Source organism: Gnatocerus cornutus, chromosome 8 (assembly GCF_029298725.1).
Source record: "Gnatocerus cornutus isolate USDA-ARS CGAHR chromosome 8, icGnaCorn1.1, whole genome shotgun sequence".
NCBI lineage: Eukaryota > Metazoa > Arthropoda > Insecta > Coleoptera > Tenebrionidae > Gnatocerus > Gnatocerus cornutus.
The window spans coordinates 9,577,540-9,589,560 of record NC_142240.1 but is presented as its reverse complement, the minus strand read 5'-3'; the positions used below and the strand labels follow the sequence as shown (position 1 = coordinate 9,589,560).

At 36.3% G+C, this 12,021-nt stretch overlaps 2 protein-coding genes across 3 annotated transcripts; both read left to right on the top strand.

The window, feature by feature from the left end:
* The first annotated feature begins 219 nt into the window (after window positions 1–219).
* On the top strand, window positions 220–3,512 carry LOC148169586 (proton channel OtopLc-like). Of its 2 annotated transcripts, none has more exons than XM_088042995.1 (8): window positions 220–483; window positions 582–869; window positions 924–1,141; window positions 1,568–1,678; window positions 1,820–1,983; window positions 2,142–2,514; window positions 2,629–2,925; window positions 2,972–3,512. In XM_088042995.1, exons 1-8 carry the CDS (start codon window positions 458–460, stop codon window positions 3,478–3,480), a joined length of 1,986 nt encoding a protein of 661 aa, XP_087899121.1. In that variant the 5' UTR covers window positions 220–457; the 3' UTR covers window positions 3,481–3,512. The 2 variants fall into 2 exon arrangements, with proteins under 2 accessions (XP_087899121.1, XP_087899120.1); XM_088042994.1 differs by having other exon boundaries at window positions 1,556–1,678.
* Window positions 3,513–5,848: 2,336 nt separating this feature from the next.
* On the top strand, window positions 5,849–10,132 carry LOC148169585 (proton channel OtopLc-like). Its single transcript, XM_088044208.1, has 10 exons — window positions 5,849–5,919; window positions 6,021–6,125; window positions 6,174–6,285; window positions 7,817–7,910; window positions 8,009–8,098; window positions 8,145–8,305; window positions 8,354–8,723; window positions 8,783–8,994; window positions 9,465–9,685; window positions 9,733–10,132. The coding sequence occupies exons 1-10, from the start codon at window positions 5,849–5,851 to the stop codon at window positions 10,097–10,099; spliced, it is 1,803 nt and encodes a 600-aa protein (XP_087900334.1). The 3' UTR covers window positions 10,100–10,132.
* Window positions 10,133–12,021: the final 1,889 nt, after the last annotated feature.

Genomic DNA, 12,021 nt, shown 5'->3' with positions numbered 1-12,021 from the left:
TCTCCAATAGCACGTTGTTAACATCTTTAATTAACAGTATCAGTCTTGGACAAAACCTGAAATAACCGAAGAAACAAACAAGTGCAATTCATCGTCGGTTTATTTAAGAAACTCATGACGTCTTTATTTGAGAAGAGGAAGAAATCTGATTCGAAGATGCGCCAAGGTTAACATCTCTTGTTAATTAAATTATTTGAACAAAGGAAGGTGTTGTGTACTTTATACTTCGAATCAGTAGTTGTTCGTCCACAAAACGAGAAATACGCAACAAAGAGAATTAAAATTTTAGTTATCAGTAGCTTTCAGACGAGTTTTGAAATTATGCAACAACTATTTTATCTTAAAAGTGTGCATGTTTTCTAAATTATTCCTACTATAATTCCGGCGAGAAGCGCAGAGTTTCGCTAAACTTTTAATATAAGAAGATTACAATACGCCACTGGAGAACCGTAATTAGATGGACACCGCACACGTAGAAAACAAGTAAGTAAAACAAAGAAGACGGAAAAACAATCTCAAATTGTAAAGCGGAGTCATAACTTCTCACGGAGATTTCAATTCCTTTATTTAAATTCCTCCAGTGTTGTTCAAAAAGACCACCTCTTGACAATGATCAACGAAACCTCCGAATCTCCCGATGATGAAGAAGAAATCCAATCGGCCTCATCCTCCCGGAGACCGTCCGCGATTATCGCAGCTCTTCGGCGACCATCTCAAGCAGTCGCTTTATCGGCGGCCCAAGCAGTTATGAATCAACGGAGATTCCTCTTGGGTCTTCTACACGCACCGAGTGATCGATCAATTTCCGAGAGAGATACAGGCGATGTTAAAGAACAATGTCTTAAGAGACAAAACCGAAGAATGGGAGAGTAAGTCAAGAGATTTAAATGCAAGACAAAAAGAAAATATTTTTGTTTAAACAGCGACGCTTTGACCACGATTCTCTCAGCGCTTTACGCAAAGCTGCTGGTCGTCTTGGGAATGGCTTTTCCGGTTACTGAAATCATATCGAAGGACGTTCGGCCCTTTTTTTACCAAGGGTTTTATTTGTACTTGTACTCAGGGAGTATCGTTTTTGTGGCGTACATGTACTCGACGTTCGTCAGGGAAAAAGCTGTGAGCAACATTATAAATTCGTATAGTAAGTGCGAACAAAAAATTCCATGGAATAAACTAAACAATAACATCTGAAACACGCTTAGAGACGCATTAGTCACTCAGAATGATAATTGCTTAATAATGGATTAATTCGTGTTAAATTTTAAATAAATCTGTGCTTATTTGATATTTTAATTTTCTTATATTATCTAGGTCTGGATGCTTGTCACAAACTTGTTTAACTAAATTGCACGATTGACGTCTTTTTTGTAAGACTGAATATACCTAATGTTCAAAAGCTAAAAGCGGCAAAATCTCATTTTGAAATACTTTTGAAAGTTTTCGTTTTTGGAACATTTTTACTTTACTTTGATTAAATTAACACTAATTGAGTTTCCAATACAATACTGCAATCATCTATGACTTCTAATGCTAATTAATTTGTGGTTTTAAATAGATTTGCTTTCAGACAAGGATAAAAAAGACAGACACGTCGGAATGTTTTCCGGTCGGCTATCTATGAGCATAAACAACAAGCCAGTGAAATACGGAAGCTTTTATTTACGCCTTGGTGCAGTCGGTGAGCATTTTTTAATTAAATTATTCAAATAAACAAAAGCAACCGGTCCCAATAATCCGCTTACTCAATAAACCATAATTTAAACGGCAATTACGCGCAATTAACTGCATTGATCGACTTTATTAAAGCATATTATTGCAGCTTTTGGTATCGGCAGCATGGTCTATTCCGGACTCGAATTCGGACAATATTTCGAACTGAAGAACAATCAGGAGTGCTTTTCCACTGTACTTCAGGCCATAACACCGGCAACCAGAATGCTACTAACGTTAGTTCAAGTGCAATTCATATTTCTGAACACGAAGGTAACTGCTTCATTACTTCGGGCTTTCATTAACAAAATGGATTGTGCATTAACTTGATTGAAAGTGCAATTTTATCATTAAAAAAAATACAGTTGAACGTAATTACAACAAATTGCCCAAAGAGAATGACACTTTAATGGTTAAAATTATTTATCCAGAATTTAGACCTGGATCGCCACAAAATTATCGCCAGATTTGGGTTGATGCATATGGTCGCGGCTAACCTCTGCGAATGGTTGTACGTCCTGGTGGAGGAAACCAAGCACGAAATAATACATCTCGGTGAACAGGGATACAACGCTACGAATTCGTCGCTACATGCCAAGTATTGTCAGGAAGGAGAAGTCATGGGATCTCTCGTCAGAAACGCGAGTCCTTTCTTATTCCCTTGCACAATCGAGTATAGCCTTATTTGTGCCGTGATCCTGTTTGAAATGTGGAAGAAGGTAAAATCGGCGGAAGTTAAAGCGGAAGCGGAAAAAGCCTCTAGCAAACACCAAGACGGGAAAGCTGCCACTCATTACACTTTCAGTGAGTTATTCCAACATTATATGTTTTCCCTGATTTATCATTACAACTTTCTGTTTTTAAATTTCGATTTAAACTGTCCGTCATGTTAATTTAATATTTTGTAATCACCTTTAGATCCTTTCGGTGGTAGTCCAGTGAATTCCGATCATCATTTCAGCGTGGACTGCTCCAACGCTCACCGAGGCTTATTCGCCGGGATTATGATCATCGTCCTGACCATAATTTCTTTGATAATGTTCTTCGTTCTGGCTAACGAACCGAGTGGAAGTGAAGAGGATAACCTGGCTCTCAGAAGCATGGCCGAATTCGAAGTGAACATAGTCGAATTAACTCTTTATATACTAACGACTATCGTGGTCATCGTAGCCATGTGGCAAATGCGATCGTTAAAGTACGACAGAAAAATCGGAGGTAAAAAATCAAAAAAACTTAACAAAGGCTGAGCTTTTAGTTTCAGTTGAAGGGCAAGTCGGTATCGGTTTAGACAACACTCTTCTCGTCGTTGCTCAAACTGGAATGTACATTTATTGCATGTTTTCGATTATTGGTTGTTATTTTACAATTTCCAAGCATACAACCACCGGTCTCCTCGCGGAGATATTTTCTTTTATTCAAACGAGTCTACAAACGATGTTTGTTTTGGATGGATGGTGGCGACGCTGTCGCAATTTAGATCAGATGAGAAATAAGCCCGGAAAAGAACTAATTACTTTCCTCATTATTGCTAACATGGCTTTGTGGACTATTAACACTCTCGAGAAGAATCGAGCTGAATTCCGTCCGACACATCTCGTCTTTTTCGGAGAGTGGGCCTGGACTATCATCACGCACATCTCGATGCCGATGGCCATTTTTTATAGGTTTCACTCAACCATATGTCTCTTCGAAATATGGAAAACTGCCTACAAAGTTAAACCTCAATATAAGACCCCCATATTTCCTCTTATTTCAGCTCCATCGACATGAAATTTATACGAATAAAGCGTTGTGACAGAAAACTGTGTATTCCTTCATCATCATCACTGCGCTCATCTGCGCTTCTCCTCTAATTAGTTTATTGCATTAAAGTGGTGGTAACAGTAGGTATATCAGCTGTAACGCTAAACGAGTTAATTTAGTTTAATCATGGTCCTAATAATGCCGCAATTCATGCACAAGCGCTGCAAGCACAGAAACTAGAATTTTACAACACGAATAATCTCAACCCAGAAGTAGTAAAGAAATCCATGATACGTCCAAAGTCACAAAATCTGTTCAACCGTAATCATTTCACATCTAATTGGGTCCCATGAAAGGCTTGGATTGTCGCTTAAACGCACGAATGATTTCAAAATCTCTACACATTAAATGCCAGAGTTGTGATTTCATAACTCCGTGATCACAGTAATGTAAATGTTGCACTACTTTGATTAATTATTATTAAAAGCGCGGTTGTGTGTCACACATGAGCGCCTCTACATTCAAAATGAAACGTTAGGAGAAGCATATCCGACTCGCTAGTTGTGTTTAACTTTGACATAATTAACTACCTGGATGAACCATGAGACGTGTAAGAATTTCACGGAGCTTAAGAAACGCATGCAGGGAAAGGATAATGTTACAAAGGATTATAATAGGCCTATGTGTCAACAGGCCGATCAAAATAAACATCAAAGCGGAAGTTAACCAAATGGTTCATAGTTTTGCACAATATTATCAATAGCACTATTTTTTTAATTTCGAGATAAATGAGTATCTTTCTTTAGATCTTTAAAAAAATCGTTTCAAATTCTTCTTTAAATGCTTGATGTTCTCAAGTTCTTTTCGATTCCTTAGATCTTAAGATAATTTTAATGATCTCAAAATAAGAATATTTTTCGGATCCTTTGTTTATTTGTGAAACTAACTCATTGACGCAGAATTTTAAACAGAATCTAAAACTACAATCAAAATGTCTAGCCGTCAACAAATAATAGAATTAGTAGCTATTAAATAATTATAAATATTAAATAACGGATGTTTGCAAATGAAAAGTCATTAACAAATTTCTAAATAAGGCGGTAGGCGTAGTTACATAACCAAATTATAAATCAAAATTAATATCTCCAAAACGACGGAAAAGTATTTGAAGTTACCATGTTTCATGCCATGAAATTAATTACTCGCGTTTTGAAAGAATAATTAGGTCGTTTCTGACACAAGTGAATTTTGGCAAGTATGTGCGAATATATTCATATCGCACGTGTGACTTTTACTTTCGTAAATAAATGCATGAAAACATCAACCATTTAAGTGTGCGGATTATGAGATTTTTACATGAGGTCGTAGAAAAATTACATTTTGAATATATAAAAATAAATTGTTGTCGAAACTTATCGTTTCCTCTAGGTGTTAGAGAATCGCAGAAAAAATAATGTACATAACTCGTCAGAAAGTATTTTTTGCCCTCGTCTGATATCTACATTCACACTCGTGCAAAACTTTAAACTTTTCGCACTTGTTATGTAAATATCAATTTTCGTTTTTTGACCGCTTTTCATACTAATTGACTTACCAATGTGAGATTTGACCAGTTGATAAATCCCGAGGTGCTCTTTCGATCAAAGGTATTAAACGTTGTTTTCGCCCGGAAAAGTTCTTTAAAAATTACCCCAAAAAACCCTCTGAAAACCTAAATCGATCAATCTCTTTTAATAAGTGAAGCAAACTTAAGTTATAGGTGCTCATTTAATGTAGAATTTCACGCAAAATCTAAAACTGAAACGTTGATGCTCCAAAATGTTTAGTGTTCGATAGCTCCGGAACTACAACAGATAGAATGATGCTGTTTGCGCCATTGTTTTTCTCGCGCTTTTTCTGATAACGATCCGGTATCACATATCCTGAATTGGAACATTAAATTTTTTTAATTTACAATGTAGTATCTATTTCTGTAAATATTGTTTCCGGAATTTTCGGAGCTCCATATTTCCGAAATAACAACAGATAGAAAGATGCGTTCTTCGCCATCGTTTTTCTCGCGCTTTTATATGCCTTGAAATAATTTCCCATTGTTAGAATTTTTAATTTTCATAATTCTTTTGAGTTTTTAGACACTTACCAATTCTTAGACAATTATATATTGAGTAAGGTAAGTTCCCAATGTCGTCAGACTTGCAGTTATTTTACAGAATATCATTTGACTTATTACAATTTAGATTTTATTAATAGCCTGTTGTTAACAGCAACGCACTATATTTATACCTGAAATTACATTTTCAAACAATGATAATTAATTGACCCAACAACCTAAACAAAAGCACTGCTGCTTATTCATTTCAACTAATTTAATCGCCAAATATATGCAGACTCCGAAATGTCTAAAATCAACATCAGCTGCTGTGAATTTTTCCTGCTAACAAAACTCACTTACAATCTTAGTTTTACGTCAGTTTAACTTCTGTTGTGTCAAAGAATGGATCAACAGCTAAATAGGTAAAACTTCGCAATTAAATTAACGGTATCAAGTATATAATTTTTGAGTAAAGGTATGAACGTCATCATCAGTCTTTACCAACGCTTGATTTGGAGTTAAATTCGCCCGAAACAAAAAGCCCTGAAACGAAATTGAGACCAAAACACCGACACGGAGAGTAAGTTTTTCAGAACAGACTATAAATAAGTTACCTTTGTTGTTTTAGTGACGCGCTTACATTTATTATTTCGGCATTCTACGCTAAATTGATAGTGATTTTAGGGATCGCACTACCTGTTACTGATGCTATTGCTACTCGAGATTATGATATGTATGATGTGAGTAATTTTCCTTAAAATTCATGCAAATTTCTTAATTTGGATTAAGCGACAAGGTAAATATTAGCTTTGCTGTTGTAATCAATACGGAAGCGGACAGCGGCTTCCTTTTCGGTCTTCTTTCAGGAAAAAATGAAATGAGATATTGTACGAGTAATTTTACTCGTATTACATATTCACACGAGAAACCGTAAAATGTTGGCGAATTTAATAAATTAGACACGTGCTTTTAAGTTAACAATTTTTATTAAAGTAGAGGAAGCCCATAAGATGCAGTAATAGATAGTAAAGCTATCTTTCTTTATTTATCAAAAAAACAATTGACGCATCTCGACTCTTCTTATCGCGGCAAATAAAAAAGTGGCACGGATCCGACATTTTTATTAATTTATTGTTTAGAATAATAAATAACAAAAAGTGGTCACAGTAACCTCTAGAGGGGGTTCCCACAGGATGGCTCATCTGTATATTCTACTGGAAGACACTTAAATTCCTGAGTTGGACTAAGACTATAATTGACTAACATGACATTTATAAAGCGATAGCGGATTCATGAACCGATTCGCCAACCCGAAGTAGCCTATCAATGGCTTGATTTCCTCAGAAGTTTGGACCACCGATTTACTCATAAATTATATTTGTTCATAATGCTACACTGTCGCTTAAGCCAGTAGTGAGATACGATTTTCAAGAAGAAGCAAAAGTAACGTGACAAAAACGGAGGTCTTTGGTCGAACCTAAAAACCGAGTTTCAAATCTAAGCTACTCCTACTATTAATTTTTTATTATTATTAATATTGATCATTGCAAATTCATAAATATCTGACTTCGTTTATTCAATCCATTTAAATTTTTTAGACATGTTTATATCATATTGTGATAGTTTTATTGCCGCGAGGTAGTTTCAAGCTCTATTATTGTCATAAATATTTTAGTAAAGTCGATAAGAATAAAATATAACCTTGTCAAAAGAATAAATAAGCAAATACGTGAGTTACTGATATTTACAAAACAACTGTTTTTATCAACCGGCCGATAAACAAAAATAAATTAATAAATCTCACACACGAAAACGCGTCCTCAATTAACTACATTTTTACTTTCAGCATCACGTTTTTAAAACTGCACTCAAATATTTGGTTAACCGCTGTCGCACAACAGCACAATGACCTCCAAATAAAAGTATTGTTGATTACATTTTTTCGAAGTGTTTCTCTTTCATTATCACGTATTTACAACTCAACTCAATTTTCAATGATCCAACACGGATCTATGAATTTTGGATATCCCAGCATTGGAAACTCTACATCAATTTCTCTGACATGTTTACAATTACTGGAAACTGACATTTTCCCATTTTTCTCAAAAATCCAGCGTATAATTAAATCAATTGACTGACAAATGCAGTGCATCTCATATAATTTTTGGAATTAAATGGTAAACTTTTGTTATTACCGAATAAAATGATTGCAGAAGTATTAATTGGAAAAGTTTTACCGCTACACTTCTTAATACTTACAATTTGTTTTAGGCTTTTTACATGTACCTGTATCTGGGGAGTATTATCTTCCTCTTGTACATGTACATGATCCAAGTCAAAGGAAAATCAGCACAAGACTATTGGCGTACGTATTAATTTGATCGATACCTTTTACCATGTAATTGTGTTAGCGATGAAAACATTTTTATGTCCATATTGAATTTTATAGCCCTAGCGTTTTAGGTCGAACAACAGAATCAGACGACAACAATATCAATAAGAGATATCAACACATCCGATACGGCAGTTTCTACTTTCGCATGGGCGTCAGCGGTAATTCGAACTTTTTTCTTGTTCAAAGATAATTCTCTTCTTCCAGGATTTGGAATCGGCTCGGTGATTTACTCAGGCTTGCAGTTTGGCCAGTACTTTGAACTTTCTTCACAAAAGGATTGCGATAATATGCTTAAGGCCGTAAAACCACTTCTGAGAATAATATTTGCCCTTATGCAAATGCTATTCATATTTTCTTACAGCAATGTAAGTTTCACGTGGAAATATAGATAACAACCACTAAGCTTCTTTTAGTTTTTGGATATGCGAAAAAGCAAGATAATTGCTCGCTTCGGACTCATGCACATGATCGCGACGAATCTCTGCGAATGGCTTTTCGTGCTGATTGAAGAAACTCAACATGACATTTACAAATCAGCGAAAAGGCGACAAAGAGACAACGTGTCTTTATCCGAAGTCGATTTCCAGTTTTTAAACTCCACGACTTTCACGATCACGAGGCAGTTGTATGAACACAAAGTCGACTGTCTTAACTCGAATATCATGGAGCCGATATTAATTAAATCAGAGCCGTACTTGGCGCCTTGCACGGTCGAATTCAGTCTTTTATGTGCAGTTATTTTAGGAGTCATGTGGAAAAATTCTCAACACTTCCAAGACAGAGGTGAGTAAAGCAAATGTTTGCGACATATCCGCCACATCTGATTAAAAATTATGTTGTAGACATTATCGATAATTCTCCGGATCTCGAAGGAAGACAAAGTGGCTTTAATGTTATCTATGGCACCCGGCAATCAAGATTTTCCGTGGATTGTGCTCAAGCTCACAAAGGATTATTTACTGGAATCCTAGTCTTGGCGATGACTTCCATAAGCTTAATAATGTTTTTTGAATTAGTCGGACAAAAAGAATATAAGGATATTGCTATACTGCAGGTATGTATTGTAGCTCGGGAAAATTTCAGTTATTTTTCAAAGGAACTGGACAGCAACAAAAGCAGCGCATATTTCAAAAGATGATTTATAAGTTGAATGTCTTATATTTTTAACTAAAGTGGATCACAAAAATTTCGCGACAATTTTCATACGTTCTTTTGTACCCAGTTGAACAATACAAAGTCTTTAAAAATGGGCTCAAAAACTTCAGTTTTTGTAGATAATTTCAAACTTATTTGTAAGCAATTTGCAGTTCTATTAACGGATTTAATCTTGCTAAAGCTTGCAATATTTTTAGTGCTCATCTCATAACATGAAAAACTGTAATATTGTACTAAGTACATTTTACCGCGATTTATTTTAAAAACTCTCGATGTATGATGAAAATTTGCAGCATTACGAGCTTCGAAGTCCTTGAAATAACATTCCCGAGCGTACATGCATCGATGCATTTTATTTTACACTTTCAGGTCAACATTTGGGAAGCCGTCCTATTTGGTATGGGTACAGTGGCAACAATTTTCTGCATAGCAGCCCTCCGCGATATCTGCTTCCGGCACATGAAAAGAGCTTTAGAACTGGAACATTTATTACTTCTCGTTACACAATGTGGTATATTTATGTACTTTTTATTCCAAATAATCGGCGCAATACTCATGGGACTCAACAAAGGAAAAGGAGGTATAATGAGGTAACACTCGTCCTTAAAAAAACGCCGGGAATAATCGATTTTTCTAGGATAATCACGCCATTCTTGGCCCTCGTCCAAAGCTCCTGTCAAACCGTTTTGGTTCTAGACGCATGGAGAAGGCACTGTAGCACGCCATCGCAGATGCGCCTCAAGCCGGGCAGACAACTGATTACCTTTCTACTTGTTGCAAATATAGCGCTGTGGATGGTCAATAGGCTTAAAAATAACAGGGCCGTTTCTCATCCTAACCAAATGGACTTTTACGGGGTGTTGGCGTGGAATATTATCACTCATGTCTCTATGCCTCTGGTTGTCTCGTATCGATTCATGTCGAGTGTGTGTTTTTATGAGATTTGGAAACATGTCTACAAGACGAGGGTTATTAATGACAACAAAGAGGACAGTAATCTTTAATTTTTTATACTTTTGTAAATACATCACGCAAATATTGACATGAAAGCTTGTAACATTTTATTAGTAGGCCTCTTAAATTTCTACATTACAAAATGGAACCTCTAATAAATCTCTTGAGCAAATCACACTGAAAGTGCAACCTACAATTCTCCCTCGTCTGCAGAGTTATTATTACCCACAACTACATTCAATCATCTTCCTCTTCAACATATTGTAGCAATAATACACAAATTGCGCAAAGAGCATTCGACGATCATGGTCAGAATTAGAGAAACAATGTGGAGACAACCAATTGTGACCGTTGTCAATATTTTTATTACGTTTCAAAACAATTCAAACAATTTGAAAATAAATGTACTCGATATTTGAAGAATCCCCGATCAAAATACTCCACATTTCTAGACAAATATGTAGAATCCAGCTTCTCCAAGATAATACTTCGTCGTTAGTAAATCAAATCGTGTAGCGAACCTAATTTCGAAGTGAATGAAGACAGTTCAAAAGCCGGTGTAACAGAAAAGAAACAAAAGCCCGACTCTCGAGCACAATGGCTGCTCTGAAATAAAAGTAAACTGAAGTGGACAGTATGGGTGAGGAAGCTCCACAAGGGGGCGCTATTATAGAACGCAATCAGGACTTCAGTGCAGTCACCCGGTAAAAAGACTAAACTCCAAAATCTCATTCGGTTTTTACTCGTCACTCTTCACACCGTATTTATGTTGCAGCATGTTTACTTCTTACACAATTATCTTTCCAGCGAACACAATTTTCTACACACTTATGACGTACTACTAATGCCCGAATTTTTCACGAGCTTCACTAAATCAAATCATGTTCAGCAAGCGCTCCCGAGATATGAATCCTGACAATAATCAGAATTTATATAAGCGACTTTAGAAAAAAGTTTGTCAGCGAGGATGATTTTTATATAAGGTTTCCGCTCCAATACAAACAAAAAATACCAAAAGAATTATGTTGCTCATACCACTTTTTAATTAAATAATACATGAGCTATCCTGCTTTCAAATACAAATATTATTGGTAGCGCTGTGTAGATTTTCCCCGGCGCCTCCACCATTTTCAAAATGCAGATACCACCATTAATTTTTAAACAATTGCTTTAGTTTTGGGGTCGAGGTTTGCGCAGAACTTTTTCTATGAGCTGGCAGCTCCATTTTGCAATCGGTCGTTTTAATTAAGTGAGGTGACAAAGCGTGCGAGTGACTATTGATCAAATTTTGAAATTTCGTTTGTTGCACGAGCTCTTTTTTATGAAACAACGTCGAAGGACCCAAAAGAACGAAATTGAGTGGTTCAAATCATGTTACAACTCCACGTTTGGTTAAAAACCAAAGTGCATCTGACAAGAGGAAATGCAATATGAAATCAGTAAAAGCCATAGTCTAGGTGAGTGCGACGTAAAATAAATTTACTTCTGATAAAGTTCATCGCGCGCACATTCACTGCAATAAGTAAATAATAAAAATTTGATTTTCAATCCGGACGAAATATTTGCTCGATAATAATATTTATCGAGAGGCGGAGCGCTAATGCAAGTAAAATTAGAGAAAATTGAGACATTTCTGTGATTATACTGGAACGGCGCTGATCCCGCAGGTTCACCGATAATCCTATTCCTGGAAGCGGAGTTCACATTTATCGGAGTCCACGTCGACGCTTTGCGAGGATGTCGAAAGAGAGAACGGGACGTAAAATGAGCGGATGAAGTCTCACCTGGACTCGCGACCTTATTTCCGGCACTTGCACAATCGGAAGTGAGGACTACATTCAGCGATGTCAAAAGCCGGGTTTTGTACGGTCAAAGCTGAAGCTCAGGATATAATTGCGCGCCGATATGAATCAATTACATCTGCCGCTAGTTTTTGTTATTTATGTCTGGCTTCTGGCGAATCTCTTCCGCA